The sequence below is a fragment of the Lactuca saligna genome, chromosome 5 (assembly GCF_052625555.1).
Source record: "Lactuca saligna cultivar CGN05327 chromosome 5, ASM5262555v1, whole genome shotgun sequence".
In the NCBI taxonomy this organism is placed as follows: Eukaryota; Viridiplantae; Streptophyta; class Magnoliopsida; order Asterales; family Asteraceae; genus Lactuca; species Lactuca saligna.
Genome location: NC_136421.1, coordinates 297,326,350 through 297,342,692, shown reverse-complemented (window position 1 = coordinate 297,342,692; position 16,343 = coordinate 297,326,350). Strand labels below are relative to the sequence as shown.

The following is a 16,343-nucleotide window of genomic DNA, read 5'->3' as shown; positions in this document are numbered from 1 at the left end:
TCGGTTATCATGGGAAGACAAATGCGTGACTGTACACACTTATCAGCATCAATGAAGATTATACGCTGTAATATTACTCTGATTTTCAATAAATGTATTTTAGAACATCCAGTTTTCTTAATAAAGGATTTTTAGTTGGAAGTTTTACTTTAATAAAATGAAAATTTTTTATTGTGAAAATGGGACATAAATGATTTTATTTTACGAGACAACACAAAACCTTTATATTAAAAGTCAATTTCAAATAACTCATACGAAATATGTTTAAGATAAACACCAAGTTTGCACTTGAGGTTGATCTTTTGGAATACCCCATTAAATACAAACACAAATACAAAATTAGAGATGCTTTTCACCTTAAATTAAACAATAATAGAAACAGTTGTGGACAAGAAGAAACAATTGGAAAAGATAGGGTCCAATAATTTTGTGGAAAATTAAAAGATGAGAGATAGAGGGAGATAGGAGTAAAGGGCAATTTATATTTGGTTAACGATTATGTGACCTACAATACAAGTTGGTTAGGGCATGGGACCCACCACTTTCTTCAAAGTTTCATGGTAGGCCCCTCCAAGTCTGATAAGTCTACACTCTCCTTTTCAACAAGTCAAATAAGAAAAAAAAAATAAAAAAAATCACTCCAATCCCCAAATTCAGTAATTAATCTCATAACAAAATAACAATAACAACATCAATTACTTCAACTACATTTATCACATCATGAAAAGCATTAAAAACATTAAAAAATTTGTTTGTTACATAAAGCAATGATTGAGAGTGAGTCTCGGTGTACTATGTCCAAATACGTTAAAACTTGTTTTCTTCTTCCATCACTTTACAAGATAGATCACAATTGTTCATAAAGTTAAACATGATCAAACATTCAAACTAAATTTTAAGGAATCAATAATTGTAGGATGGTTTCAAGGATTTTAACCCTAGATAAGGGTAAACTTGTCATTTCAAGATAAATTGAAATCACTTCTTTCTTACATATCAACAAAGGCAAATAGATATCAAACTTTTACCAAAGGGGGAAACTTGCAACTTGCAAGCAAACATGTTCTATTCTTTCCTTGTGCAATAAACACTATTTTTATTTTATTTTTATTTTTTCTTCATGTCCTACTGTGACCACTTGTATTCCATGGTCCCATTTCAGTTTTTATAAAAATTATCCAACATTTAGAGTTGCCAACAAGACATTTATATATAAAAAGTTAAAACAAACTTAAACCCTTTTTAATAAACGAAAAACATGAAATAACAAAAGGGTGTTTAGTGGGACACTTCTTAACATGGGGATATTAAACGTAAGGTGTGCCAGTGTATCTTGATTAAGATGTTTTGCTTCTAAACCCAAAGCACAATTCCCATTTTACCCTCCATCTTAATCCTATAGTTAGCTTGATCTCGATAGTCTTGTTTTTTTTTTTTTTTTTTTTTTTTTTTTTTTTTTTTGTATTTATGAAGTTGTATTAATCTTTTAAGCTTATGAAAATTTAAAATCTTTAATAAAAAAAATTGATAGCAGCCTTTTTTAAATTTGAATGCCAGCAGCAGCCAGCAAAGACGTGTTTGACTAATTAAACTTTGTGTCATCTCATAAAATGATAAAATAAATCTCAACATCAAGAAAATGAAAGAAAACATATAACCCAATGATTCAACATTGGAATGTGATTGTATTAAAACATGCATTCTTTTTTCATCTATCACCATTTTTTTATACAAAAAAACATGGTTAAAGATCATTAGCCTCTATTTACATATTTCAATGAAGTTACTTTCGGAAAGACGCCTAAATTTTATCCTTTTGTAACAATTTGGTTGTATATTTGTTGTTGCACTTTGAGGTTCGTGACCATTGTTCCTACAAAAAACAACATAAAAAGTTATTCTTTGAGAATCATGTTTTAATGGTCAAAGAAAAGACGTACCTTGAGGAACAAGGTTTGACCAAGATTTTGTGGCATGTTGTAGTGCCTTGGAAATCAAGAAAAGTGAAGCCTAAAAGTTTGAATTTTTCGGATTCTGTCATCACTGAGAAGCCAAAGGATCTTGTCCAAGTGTGTAGAACGCTTGAGACAGCTGGCAAAACTAATCTCTTCACTCCTAACTCTGTAAGAATCTACAATAAACAAAAAAGTTGGATTCTATAATATCCATATCACTAAATGACAAATAAAGGAATCTTGTAGTGTCGTATCATATCATATCAGATCAGATGTAAATTGGATACACAGTGGTCCCCCACTATATTTATTTACCTTTTCAAGTTGGTGCATGAGAATATGACACATTCCACGTCTACGGTATTGGAATCGTGTTCCAACAAGTGGGATTTCCGCTACTTTTTCTCCATAAACCCTTTTTATAAAAATAAAAATAAATAAAAAAGTTTCAATCTTTCGAGATGAATATAAATAAGGACACAAAATTAGGAGATTTAATAACTTAGAAATGTTAAATCACACCTTAATGTAGCAGTTGAAATTAGCTCATCACCTTTCTCCAAAAAAACAGTGTAAAAACCCTTAAAGTTCAACCGACGTAGCTCTGACCTTAATACCAAAAAAAAAAAAAGAGATCATGAATAAGGAAAAGAGTTATTACATTTTTGGTCCTTGGGTATAACCGATTTTTGCAATTTTGATCCCAAAAAGTTTTCTCTTGCAATTTTGGTCTTTATTTGAGGCCTCTTGTAATGTGTTTGATCATTGTTCCAAATAAAATGACTTTTTTGCCCCTAGAATCTCTAAATATAGCTGATTTTTTCATTTTTGGTCCGAAAAAGATAAGTCTTTTTACATGGAACATGGACTAAAATCTCAAAGAACGAGAAAAATTGCAAGAGGAAACTACTTAGGACCAACATTGTAAAAACCAGCTATCTTCAAGGACCAAAAATGTAAATTTCTTTATCTCACCATCTACAAAAGATAACATCTTCAACAATATCTCTCCCAGTGCGAGCTTCTTTAACTGGCTCAAAGCATTCATGCATGACACTAATAGCAACATTCAACTTGCTATAATTCTCTATTATTTCCTCCATATTTAAAGCTTCATCATTAGAAGTAGAAGAACATTCAAATGTCTTGTTTTTTCTTAAGGTCCATGTTAAGTTATCCTTATCCCTCCCAACTGGAATCGACTTCCCTAAAACCCTTTCAAGACCCCTAAATATCTGCAATTTCCCAAAACTTTATCAATATATCAATCATAAAATGATTAAAATCTCTAAAAAGATATTATAAACTTGAAAGCATACATACCTCTTCACATCTTGAACTACAAAACCAATTTGCTTCAAGATAACTCCCCACCTTTCTTTTTAAACACCCTACATGATCTACATAAGTTTAAAAAATCAATAAGTTTCATGCTTTATCATAACAAAAACAAAAAGAGATTGGATTGAAGAATGAAGACTACATACATCGTTTGTCACATTGTTCACAATTTATCATTTCACTATTTGTATTTTGTTCACTAAATCTGTTCTCATTACATATTCTACAACAGCAAGATGGACAAAACCATTCACCATCAGGAACCTCCTAACAAAATCAAAAACTATTCATCAATATAAAATTATAAAATTTAAACAATCAAGAAACATATACATATATATATATATATATATATATATATATATATATATATATATATATATATATATGTATATAAAACACCAATTTCTTTTTTACCTTTAATCCCACGCAAGATTTGTGAAATGAAGAAGGGCATTGATCACATAACACTAACTCCCCTCCATATTGACAAACAGAACATATATAATCATTTTCATTCACCATTTCATGTTGGTTTCCTTTTGGATTTGACTTTGAACTTTGATCAAGTTTAATTTGCAATTGACAATAGAGTAATGATCTTCCATCTTCAAGAAATATGTTAGCAGAAGCTCTCCCATAAGAGCTTCCACCATGAGATTGAAACTTCAAGAGGCTAAAAGTAGATTGACAACAACTACACTTAATCCCCTCACGAGTTATTCGACCTTCCTTCATTGTAAAACCATTTTTCTTACAAATATATTTCACTTTTGCTCGAGGCAAAACAACATTATTATCAATCAACCAAGATAAAACAGTTCTTGGGGTTTGAAACAATGAAGAAACGTCTTTTCGTGCCCTTTTGCTTGATCTTAACACATGGGTATTAGTAATAGTCATCAAAGATTCGTCTTTTTTTATTGGGGATTCAGTATGCAAAAGACCATTTTCGTTCTTGAAAGTCTTGTTAAAGTCAAAGCAAAAGGATTCCTTGATATAATGACTACAGGCTTCATGAAGACTGTAGAACTTTCTTCCATTTGGTGAACTGTAAACAATTACCTTCCTACCAGAATCATGTTCTAGATGAAAATTCGACCACCCAACAGCAAAAAGATGCTTTCTTGCATGAATTTGAAGTTTTTTAAACTTATCATCTCTCATCTTTTGTAAGTCAATGTTTGGTGCTGATATCAATGAGTAATAGTCAACTACAGCTTGTGGACAGTATTCAGATTCAACAACGTGTAAATCTTGTATTTGTGGTTCTTCTTTGGTGGATGCTGATGATGTTAAAGATTCAAGATTCTTGACATTGAATGAATTTGAAGAAATGGTTTTTAGCTCTGTGCATAGGACATTAAGTGAATAATATTGTTTCCCATTTGGGTTGGTGTAACGATATCTAAAAGTAGCATTCCCTTTTGAGCCAATTTTATAAATCTTGCACTCAATTGTCCATCCCAAATAGGAAAGATGTTGCCTAACTTTCAGTGTTGTAGAAACTGGAGGCTTTTTACCAGATTTGAAGCATTTGTAGTATTCAATAATTGCATCTGGGAAACACTCTGCTTGAGGAAATATATCAGTTTTGGTCCATTTCGAATAGGGTTCTTCAGAAAAGGAACTAAGAGTCTCATGATCAGATTTAATAGCCAAAACTGTGTCATGATCATGAAATTCCTCAACAGATTTGGAAAAAGAAGGTTCAAGATTTACCACTGAATCAAGAAACCGTTTGTTGATATCCATATCTTCTGAAAACGTATGCAAGAAGTCTGCCATTGTTGACTTAAAGTTATCTGCCATTACCTCTTTAACAGTTTCTTTCCAGCTTTCTTTCACTGGACATGTCCACTCCTTCATTTCTTTTGAAAAACACTCTGTCATTCTCACTTCATACCAAATCTGTTTCACAGAAACAACAAGTGGCCATTCCATTTTTAGTTCCTCAATAACTTCAAGAAAAATCCAATCCCCTCGAAGATTCCATTCATCAGTAGCTGCATCCCAGTCTTGAGTGACCCTTAGATTCTTCAATGGAACCTTTAACTCATCACCAATATCAGGAAAGAAAACTAATCGTTTATCAAAACCATCATTATGATCAAATACAACACCTTCCCACCATGCATCTTCATGAAATGCATCCACACATTGTCCATAATGGAGATATATTTTGTCACAGATGATGTGAGGGGGTAGAGGCCTTATCTTGCCACGATAATTAGGGAAATCAGATTGTCTCCAGTTGGTTGGAATGTTGCCATCAACTGCAAATGAAACTTGGATGGACTCAATAAGATTCTCTGAAGTGTTTTCATATAAGAGATTATGGTATTTCACCACACGAATCTGTGTTCTACATTCTATCACAATGCCTCGATGCCATGAACCTCGGAGTCCCTCTTCAACACTTCGGACCTAAGATGATTTTCATTAGCGAACAAGATGAAGAAATGAAGATAGAGCAGTTTGATCCAAGTAAGTACTCATTTACCCTAACAAATTACACTGCATGAAGCCGATATTTGGGGGGGAAAAGGAATCGACTACCAAAATAAGCTAAAACTAAAGTTCATAAATGAATCAAACAGAAAATTCCCAAAATTTGTCATCGTGAAGCCGATATTTGGAAAGTTATTTTTACCATAATAACCAAACGAAGTACAATTTCCACTTAGAAACCCCCAATTTAACATCATAAATGAGCATTAAAGGATCAAACAAGAAACAAGCAAAGAACAACACAATGTAGGCAACAAAAAAACCCCAAAACCCTCCAACATTTCCATGCAAAAAAAAAAAAAAAACAAACAGGTTAAAATAAGGCAAACATTACTTCGACTTGTTCGGTAGGTAGAAGCTTCGGAGCATGGCTGAGTCTCTGGCGTTTCCTTGATTGCTCGAAAATCATTTGTGTTGTGATGTTGGCAGCCATTGATGAGGTTTTTGAGGTTGGAGAGTGATATTTACAGAATTATACTTCACGGCATTCGAATTTATTATAAAATTAAGATATGGTGGACTTGATTGCAGAAGAAGAAGCGAGAATTGTTGTGGGAAGACACCGGTGGCTACATTGTCGGATTTGGTGATTTGACAGATTCATCATCGTAAAATACTTAATTATTAAGAGGGTTCGAGAGGAAGATTTGAGGGGTTTAAGAGAATCTCCGAAATTATGATATATTTATGGGGGCTGATTTATCCACTGAGCCTTTTAATCCATCCACAGCAAAAATAAGTATTTGGACAAATATACCCCCAATAAAATTTGTAGGAATTAATAGAGTATTTAATTAATAGAGAGGAACCCACGTTTGGAAACTCCAAACGCAAGACCCATTGCGCTGCTTCTTCATCGGACAACTCATCTTAAGAGCTTGAATTAATTGCATCATCGAAAGAACAACGGCTGATTTCGTTCTCATTTTGATGATAATATCTATAAGGACTATCAGGCCTAAAGGCGATAGCATCATCTAGATAACCATTGTTGATTTAAATTTAATTTCTATGTATGTATTTATCGATATCTCACAGAGGTCAACGAATTACAAATCTTAATGGTACTTTGGAGATGTTAAACGAAAGAAAATGGTTGTCGGAGTTGATAATGGAGACGATGTTTTTACATTAACTGTGGAGCCTAATATAGATCATTCACCGGAGAGAGTCGTTTGAAGATTCCTTCGGCGGAGTTTCAGGTTCTCTTGAAAGAGCCGTCACCGATTGTGTGTGTGTGTGTGAGAGAGAGAGGTTGCCAGAGATGATGATCGGGAAAGAGAAGGGAAGATAGTGGCCGACGTTGGGTTCCTACTTTTGAGTGAGAAGGGCCGGCAGAGGTTTAGTGGTTGTGGGAGGAGGGAGGCGATAGTTTAAAGGAGGTGGTCGCCGGAGATAACAATGGAGGATCTACTCCACGGTGGTCGCCAAGATGGTAACAGAGGAAGTACGCTACGGTGCTAAGTGAAAAAGATGCGGAAGTAAAAGACATGTTGGTATTTGCAGATTTTTGTGTATAACTTAATAAATGATATGAGGGTATAATTGTTCATATATTAAGTTATTGCCCTAATTCTCCATTGCAATGCTGGTTGGAAGCTCAAGGTTCGCGTTCTTGTCATTCCAGGTGGTACCCACAATTTTGAAGCTCATGATTACAACGTAGTTATTATAGTCTAATTGAATTTGACGACTACAAATGATTCATGTTTGTTTTTTAAACTTTGAGTTGATGTTGTTCGAACGGGACACCAACTAGATTTTTCTTCATGATTCGCTCTCTGAACGAACGACTGCATATGTAAGTCAGGTGATCTTATTCTCTACTATTTGGTGAATTATTTTAGCTTTAAGTCATTTTTACATTGAATCTATATACATTTACTGTTTACATGATTTAATACATCTCTAAGTGCAGTTATGTATCGTATGAAAATTTTATGTTGTACTAATATGATAGATTAATTCACATCAACTGTTAATAACTTAAATAATGGTAATTCCTGTAGTTGTGTCGTGCTAAAGATTGAGCGTCGAACGAGAAAGAAACCACTAGGAATGTGCGTTTGGAAACAAATCACCGGGTTTCTCTCCCTTAAAATCTCTTAACTTAAATCAGGGGCATAATTGTCACTTAATTTTAAAATTATGTGGATAGATAAAAAAATCAGTGGAAAGATCAGCACCCTATATTTATTAAAAATAATATCATAAAAACCCTTAAATTTTCAAGAAATGTTCGGTTATATCCTAAGTCTATTTTTATGTCCATAAAAACCTTTGGGCAAAAATTATCATATTTGCCCTCTTTTCCGATTTTACCCTTCTATGGCGTTAGGGGATGTTTGGTTACAGACTAAGCTCAAATCCGAATATATGATTGTAGCTCAAATCCGACATAACTAAGCTCTCAAACTTCCACAAACCACCAAAAACTAAATATCTAGATAACATATTTTGGCTAAGCTTCAAGTATTTTACAGTTTTAGAAATCCCATGTAAGAACTTCCCATCTTGATTTTAAGAAGATAAGAATTTCCACTAAGATCAACATGAATGGAAGTTGTAAAAAGCATGAATTCAAGATAGAAATCACCTTCGAGCATATTTCCATGGAGATCAAGAACTTCAAGTGCTATCATGTCCTGAAAACCTTTTGGGATTTTCTTTGTGAGCGTGTTCACGGAGAGATTTGGATAAACAAGGTTGTTTAGGGTTGTAATGGATGGTGAAATTGGTCCCGAGATTACGTTGCAACTTATATCAAGAGATTTTAGGTTGCTCAGTTTTGAAATTCAATCGGGAATGGACCCTAAGAAGTTGTTTCCGACTAAAGACATGTTCATTAAACTATTAACCTTACCGATATCAGCTGGGAGAGACGAATTGAAGAGATTATAGACATATTCACCTAATTTGTTTAGGAATTTTCCGATAATGGAGTTGTTGGATGTCGAAAGGGTTACCGATTTATTGAGATTTGTGAATACATTCAAATCGATGACAGATGATAGAGACAGAGGATTGAGGACCACACCTGCAAAATTACCATTATTGCACATGATTCCATTCAAGGAAGATGGTCAGCCATTGAAGTCGATTAACTCTTCATTCCAGGAAATAAGAACAAACCCAATTGGGTCATGCTTGATTTCTTTTTCAAACTCAAGTAATGCTAAAATATCTTGGGAAGGAAGCTGAATCATAGCAGGAACAATACACAAAACCAGTAATACAACCCCAACCTTAATCATCGTCTTCATTGAAAAAAACCCAATGTAGCTCTAAATGGGTCGTCTGTAACCAAACATCCCCTGATGCCATAGAAGGGTAAAATCGGAAAAGAGGGCAAATATGACAATTTTTGCCCAAATGTGCGGTTTTTATGGACATAAAAATGAACTTAGGATATAACCGAACATTTTTTGAAAATTTGAGGGTTTTTATGATATTAACCCTATTTATTATATAGTTTATCTCACGCGTTTGTTTGGGCATAAATGGATAAAAAAGTTCCTTGCTAAAATCACCAACATGGATGTTTTGCTCCTCCTACAAAATGTTCATCAAAAATTCACAACTTCAACTTTTTTTTTTTTTTTTTATCAAATTGGTTTATAAGAGTGATATTCTTACAATTATAGAAAAAAAAATAAGGTTTTTTACATAAAAATTCATAACTTTAGCAATTTTTGTCGATGTTATAAAAACTAGTTCATATTTTCTATTAGCTTAGGTATGGGATGAAGCTCGTATAAATGATCTCCCACTCTCACTGCCAATCGCATCTATCATTGTGCAAAACATGTTTATTCTTATACTTATACTTAGTTAAAAGTTTGTTATATATTATTTAAACTTGAATTTTTAATAGTTATTATTATTATTATTATTATTATATAAATACATTTTTATGAATGTATAAATACATAATAAAACATTTTTATATCTTTATAAACACATAATAAATGTTTTTTACTTCTACAATCGTTTGTGTACATATTAAAAGTATAAATATGTATTTATAGATATATATTTATATGTATTGATAGTTTTATACAATATAAATCATATTAATATGTATTTATATAACAAAATGTGTGTAAAATGCATATTTATATGTATTTATATAATATAAACCGTATTAATTTGTATTTTCATATTTATGTGCATAAAATATATTTTTATACGAAATAAATACATATTATAAAGGTACAAAACTTGTTTATAATATGTAGTTTTGTTTAAATATGTATTATATATGTTTATAATAGGTATTTTCGTTTAAATATGTATTTTATACGAAATAAATACATGTTATATATGTTTTTATACAAAATAGATACATAGTAGATATGTTTTAATCCAAAGTAAATACATATTATGAATGTTTTATATGCAATAAATATATATTATATTTTCGTTAAAAATATATAAAATCGTTTTTGAAGGTATGCATGAACTTTCAAATGTATGAATATATTGCTTTTAATTAAGTAGCTTAAACACATGTTGATGTGACATACCACATCAGCCTCATCTCAATAAAAAGTTATACTCAATGCCAACGTAGCTTGATGACCGGTCATCATGTCCATTACCATCTAAGTGGCAAATACGAACAAAAGTATGGAAATATTAGGCAATGAACAAGAAATCGTGAGAGGGATAAAAACAATAAAACTTACCAAATTTAAGGACTTCATATCAGAAGTCCAAAAAAATACTAAATTTTTTATTAGAAATAACTTCGTTGCAACATTTCAAATAGAAATATTGATTTCGGAAAATTTGGGGTAATCATTTTTTAATATCTATGCTAGGGGTAACAAGAACATATCCAAAAAAAACTGAAAAACAGTAACAAAATCAAAGCTGAAAATAGAAACTAGTGCAAAAACTAAGTTTGTGGTTTTAAATTTGAAAAGAAACGAACAAACTCGGCATGGTGCGGTTTTATCCTAGAAACACATCTTCAAAAACCAAAACACATCACTATATATATATATATATATATATATATATATATATATATATATATATATATATATATATATATATATATATATATATATAATATTAGGAATGTTTATAATTCTTGTATGTTATAGGGATGTTTAAAACTATATTTTTTGTTGTAGAAATAAAATATCAAACACATCATCATACGTCATAATTAACTAGGGATGTATCCCCCACATTGCGGGGTTAGTGATGTTCAAAAGGAAAATAATTTATTTATTTATGTATGGATAAGGGTTCATTACGTACATTAAAACATCAATATGCTTTATTCAAAGATAGGTGCTACAATCAATGTTTACTCATCGGAGAGATCTTTCAATTTATTCTATATGACAAAGCCCTCTTGGAATCGAAGTTCCTTAATATGATATCCTCTTGGATACAAAATTAAACATTCGGTTGTCGGTTAGTACTGGTTTACTAATAATTTTAGTCAGTTAATTGCTTAGGTTGTTGGTTAATAATCATCCAAAATAACATTAAAAAAGAAAGTAGGTTGCTATAAAAAGAGAAAATTTAAAAGTACATTGTTATAATCAGTGAAAATCTTTGAAAGTTTATGGAAAGAATCACAAATCAACTATTTCAGGCAATCAAGATGTAGAAAAATCACAATAAAATAACGAAAGGTACTTTTAGTTAACACCCGATTAGAAGCATAGAAGCATATATGATTCCAGTTTCCCTCTGAATTGCCACTGTGCTACAATCGTAGAAAAATGCGCAAATATAATGCTATTTTCTTTTCCAATACACAACATAAAAAAGAAAAGAAAAATAGCTTCCATAAGGCTAAATAATTAACATAAAGTAGACGTGATTTTAGTTAACGATTTTGTCACAATTTCATAACTAATCGTATAATTTCATTTTACCTTAATATTATTCTTACACTTTCATCTTATTATGGTTTTGGTCATTGTACCATCACCTATAAATTAGAAATATTATTTTTTTAAAACCAATAAAGTACCTGACAGGTAGTTTTAATTTTACCACCATTACTCCATATTCTGAATTTTCCATAGTAAGAACCAATTGCAAATAGTGTTTTCCCACCCTACATAGAAACCACCAATTTGAGATATCAGTAGAATCAAAACCATGAGATGTAAAGTAAAAAGTAAGAAATGACCTTCAAATGAAGTGTGGCCACGAAAAAAAGCAAGATTTTGCTGCAATCATAAACCATGTAAGAAACGACCTTCAAAAACATTTATATTCAAATTTAATAAAAAGAGCCAACGATACAAAATTACAAATGAATGAGTTCATGTTCTATAAACCTTAATAAAAACCATGTCAAAAGTATATTTGATGAAAACGTAAATTAACACTGAGATTAAATTAAACAATAGTGAAAAGACTATGAACCCCATGTATGTACCCGAGACCAAATCATAACAACAGGTAAGAATGCGAGTGTATGATATATGTCACTTTCTGAATCAAAGCCAACTGATTTCAATTTCAACATTAGCTTTTAGGATTTTTCACAAGAAAATATACGAGGAAAAAAAGATACATAAATAAAAATTGTTATATTGCAATTTACATTCCATTCCATGATAATGAAAAAAAATAGGCTACAAAGGATTGAGAATATAAAAAAAATGGAAGAATAACATTCCTTTAGCAAAGGTCCATTACATTCCATCAGGCAAAGGCAAAAGAAACTGGTATTTTTCATTCTAATGGAATGAGAAATTCAATTCATTCTCCAATTCCATGGTACCAAATAGTACTTAAAGCTTATTTTAAAAAAGCCATGATTCTGTTCAAGCCAATAAAAGTAAACAGGGTGTTTGGACGTGGTTCTAAATGCAATGCAAGATAGGGGCTTCCATTTTGTCTCATTCTTGCAACCAAAGAGTCAAACCTGAAAATGGTCTTCAAAATTGGTTACACAAAAGGCTTTTACTTGACTAAAAATCGAAGTCAAAGTCAAACAATAACCATATATGAACATTTATATCAGGAACACCGATTTATTACTCAAAAATTTTGAAATATAGAATTAGTTATCATTCTTCAAGTAAAAGAAGCTTTATATATTTCTTCCAGATTTGCATCCATAAGACCAACATGTATTCATATTGGTTTTGGACTACAATGAAACTTTACTGTATTCTGATTGGAAAGTATTAAAATAAAGTAAAACAATTAAAATTATATATTTATAGACAATTGACTCTCATTTTCAGCAATTGACTCTCTTATTGAACATTACTTTGAGTAGTACTTGATTTGACATCATAAAAAGTGTTGCCTTTTTTTGTTTGAATTAGTGGAGTAACTTCTTATTTACAAATAAATACTTTTTTAATATCATATAAAAGGTATTTAAGTGTTATGAGCTACCTGATTTGATCAATTTCTTTGATCAGATATCAAGTCAAGACGTCATTAACAAAAAAAAAGACTCCTTTGAGTCAATTGGGTAGCGCCTAAACCTCAACCCCTAAATAAATTCAATTAGTTATGTCCTGAAGCGAAAATCTATTGATTTATACCGTGTAGAAGAGAAAATTGAGCAAAAAGGGCACAGGGTCATACCCGGTTTGCATAGACGACTTGAACAATATTTGATGAAATTAGCAATTAGATGAGGGCAGTCCGTGTGTTGGGATACAACACGTAGTGTACAAAAGGTACTTCAAAACTACAAGTTTCTTAAGTTTGTTCACCATAAATTAGCCTTTTCATCAATACAACCATCTCTGCTTAAATCAACTATGATTTGCACAAGAATTTGATAGCTAACCTGATGAAAAACACATCCGATACTAAAATATACAATTGTATTTAGATGAAAAAGAGATCAAGGATTTGGGACATTGTGATAACAAAAACTTAATTAAAAAACAATTTATGTAAAATTATGACAACAAAATTCCCAAACATGGCCTCTTCCTTCAACACACGGAGACCGAAATCAAACATCATCATAGATGTAGAAGAAATAAAATAGGGAAAAATAATCCTGTAAATAAACAGGCACAAGAAATAGCATAAATCGGCATATCTGAAGTCTTTGATCTAAGGCGTCGCCGGTGGAGAAAAGCTGGAGCCGACGACGGGGATTCGAGGATCTGGAGAAACCCAAAACTCATCGAACAAAGATAATGGAGAAGGCTGCAATGTGAAGGTTGGAATAGCAATTTCGCTCCAAATTATCAACGAAAAAACAGAGAAAACATGAATCTAAGGAAGTGAAGCACCAACTTGAATTTAGGGTAACAAAATCGAGCAGATGGAATGTGTTGACCTTCAAAAATGGTATAGAAATCAAAGAGAATAATCGAGAGAGGGAGAGTAACCTATGAATGTTAAGGGTGGAAAAAACCCAGAATGGCGATGATAAAAGGTAGTGTCAGAGAAACGGGAATAAGATACTTGTTATCCTATCGTGGAAGAAGCAAATTAACCAAGAAAGGCAGTCGTTGTAGCAAACCAATGACGATGCACATTTCCAACAAAGGAAAAGTAAAAACATAAAGCACGTGTATAGCATGAACGGTTGAAGAAAACCATACGAAAGGAAAATGTAAAAGAAACATCATTTTTACACAAAAAAGAAAAAAAAAATCCACAGTCTCATAGAAATGTAGTTTTTCACTCAAAAAAGAAAAAAAAATAATAATCCACCAATGAGAGAAAACTACTATTCCTAAGGGAACACAAAATTAATCTATTCATATATATATATAAAATAATCCAAAAGTGTGGGCTATAATTGTTTTGTGGACCAAGTCAATGATTTCATCAAAATTTTGATTGTGGGTTAAAAAGATAATTAAAAAAAACTAAAAGTGTTTCATGTATATGGGCTAAGGTGTGTTGGATAAAGGGTTAAAATTAAATGTCCGAAAAATATGATCAAAAAATTTTACTTTTAATTTAAATAGATGATATTCCCAAAAACATTATACATACAACCCAAAAGAAAATAAGTATATCATCATCAAAACAATCAGAGTAATATCTCAAAAGTGGAATCCATATGGTATGTACGATGCACTCATCCCGATCTCTTCCCCTTGGAACTATAATTACCTGAAACATAAACTGAAAACCGTAAGCACAAAGCCTAGTGAGTTCCCCAAACTACCCCATACCATACATAATAAATCACATACTGTGCCCTCGCCCTACATCGGGCCTCATCAGACATCGTGCCCCGCTCAGTTTATAGATCTGTTATTCTCAGGTCTCGCCCACTATGCACATACAATATATATATATATATATATATATATATATATATATATATATATATATATATATATCATGTGAACACATATAATGATCATAAAACAATAACATATGTTCCAGTCATCGGGCCCCGTCCCGGTATGCATTGCGACAAATCCAATGACCCAAAACGCGGGTCCCGATAAGTCCAAACCAACAAATCCAAAATTAGAGTTTTCTAAACCCTAATTAGGGTTTCCAACCCAATCGCGTGCCCATTAGTTAAATGATTATATTTGTAGGTTAATTAATGTTTCATTAAGTCAACTAGGATTTCCTTTGGTCAATTAGGGTTTCATTAGGTCGAGCACTGTCACAACTAGCAAGTTTGCTAGGAAATTTTATAATTTTGTAAACATTAACAATGGCAACAATTGTAACCATAATTTGAAAATGTGTATGATGTTCCATCAAAATCCAATTGTAAACCCCAAAAATTTATACACAACGTTTCAATAGTCGGCTTAGGGATTTAAGACCCTAAGAATCTCGATTTAAGTCCATTATGGACAAGGATTTCCTTATTGGGCCTAATGGACCAATAAACTTCCAATTTGACTATTTTGGGCTTAGGACCCTTAAATGGTCTCTAATTGGACCACTTTCATGAAACTTAACATTTTGGGCCATAATGGACCTAAAATGAAATGGTTTACCCTTATTGGGCCTTGTTGGGCCATGACTAATCTAAGTAGCCCTAATGGTCCATAAATCCATTCTTTTATGTGAGATTGGGCCGTGAATTCATTTAAGGGCATAATGGGCCAAAAACCTTCTTATAACTTCAAGTAAGTACCAATATAAGGCCCAAACTCTTCCAAAATTGCCCCATTTCGGCCCAAGTGTAAAAATAAATAAAGAAATAAATAAATATATTAACAATGAAGATTAAACTAACCAAAACAGGAAGCTTCAATATTATATGGAGGATAACCAAGCTAAATACATCACATACAACAAGACAAGTCCCATATATTCATGCATACCCTTCTCCTCCCCCTCTTCTTAATCTCTCGGTCATAAGCAAGGAACATACACACAAACAATACCAAAACTCTCTCTAAATACACATTTAAGAGCACCTCTCCCCTTTCATCATGAATTTCGAGAATTAGAAGCATTCCAAGGAGGTTTTTCATCCAAAAATCACTCCAAGTTACATTTAAGTGGTAAGATCTCATAAATCTAAGTAACATATTTTCTTTCTACATTCAGTCACTCCTCTTACCACCTTAAATTCGTGATCATGCTCCTTAA

General features: G+C 32.0%; 1 protein-coding gene across 4 annotated transcripts; it reads right to left on the bottom strand.

Moving 5' to 3' along the window:
• Positions 1 to 1,640: 1,640 nt before the first annotated feature.
• LOC145048299 (uncharacterized) lies at positions 1,641 to 9,173 on the bottom strand. Of its 4 annotated transcripts, none has more exons than XM_078996760.1 (9): positions 8,845 to 9,173; positions 3,714 to 5,723; positions 3,443 to 3,563; positions 3,279 to 3,355; positions 2,931 to 3,190; positions 2,478 to 2,564; positions 2,271 to 2,370; positions 1,941 to 2,131; positions 1,641 to 1,873 (listed from the first exon to the last, which is right to left on the bottom strand). In XM_078996760.1, the coding sequence occupies exons 1-9, from the start codon at positions 8,875 to 8,877 to the stop codon at positions 1,762 to 1,764; spliced, it is 2,991 nt and encodes a 996-aa protein (XP_078852886.1). In that variant the 5' UTR covers positions 8,878 to 9,173; the 3' UTR covers positions 1,641 to 1,761. The 4 variants fall into 4 exon arrangements, with proteins under 4 accessions (XP_078852886.1, XP_078852888.1, XP_078852885.1 ...); XM_078996762.1 differs by lacking the exon at positions 8,845 to 9,173 and adding an exon at positions 8,404 to 8,828; XM_078996759.1 differs by lacking the exon at positions 8,845 to 9,173 and adding an exon at positions 6,142 to 8,380.
• Between the last annotated feature and the right edge of the window lie 7,170 nt (positions 9,174 to 16,343).

Excerpts from the sequence above, each read along its gene's own strand:
- LOC145048299 (XM_078996759.1), bottom strand. The coding sequence starts at position 6,240 with ATGGCTGCCAACATCACAACACAAATGATTTTCGAGCAATCAAGGAAA. Across the intron at positions 3,191-3,278 it reads GTAGTTCAAGATGTGAAGAG|ATATTTAGGGGTCTTGAAAG; the intron begins GTATGTATGCTT and ends GGGAAATTGCAG. Across the intron at positions 2,132-2,270 it reads TCATGCACCAACTTGAAAAG|ATTCTTACAGAGTTAGGAGT; the intron begins GTAAATAAATAT and ends TGTTTATTGTAG.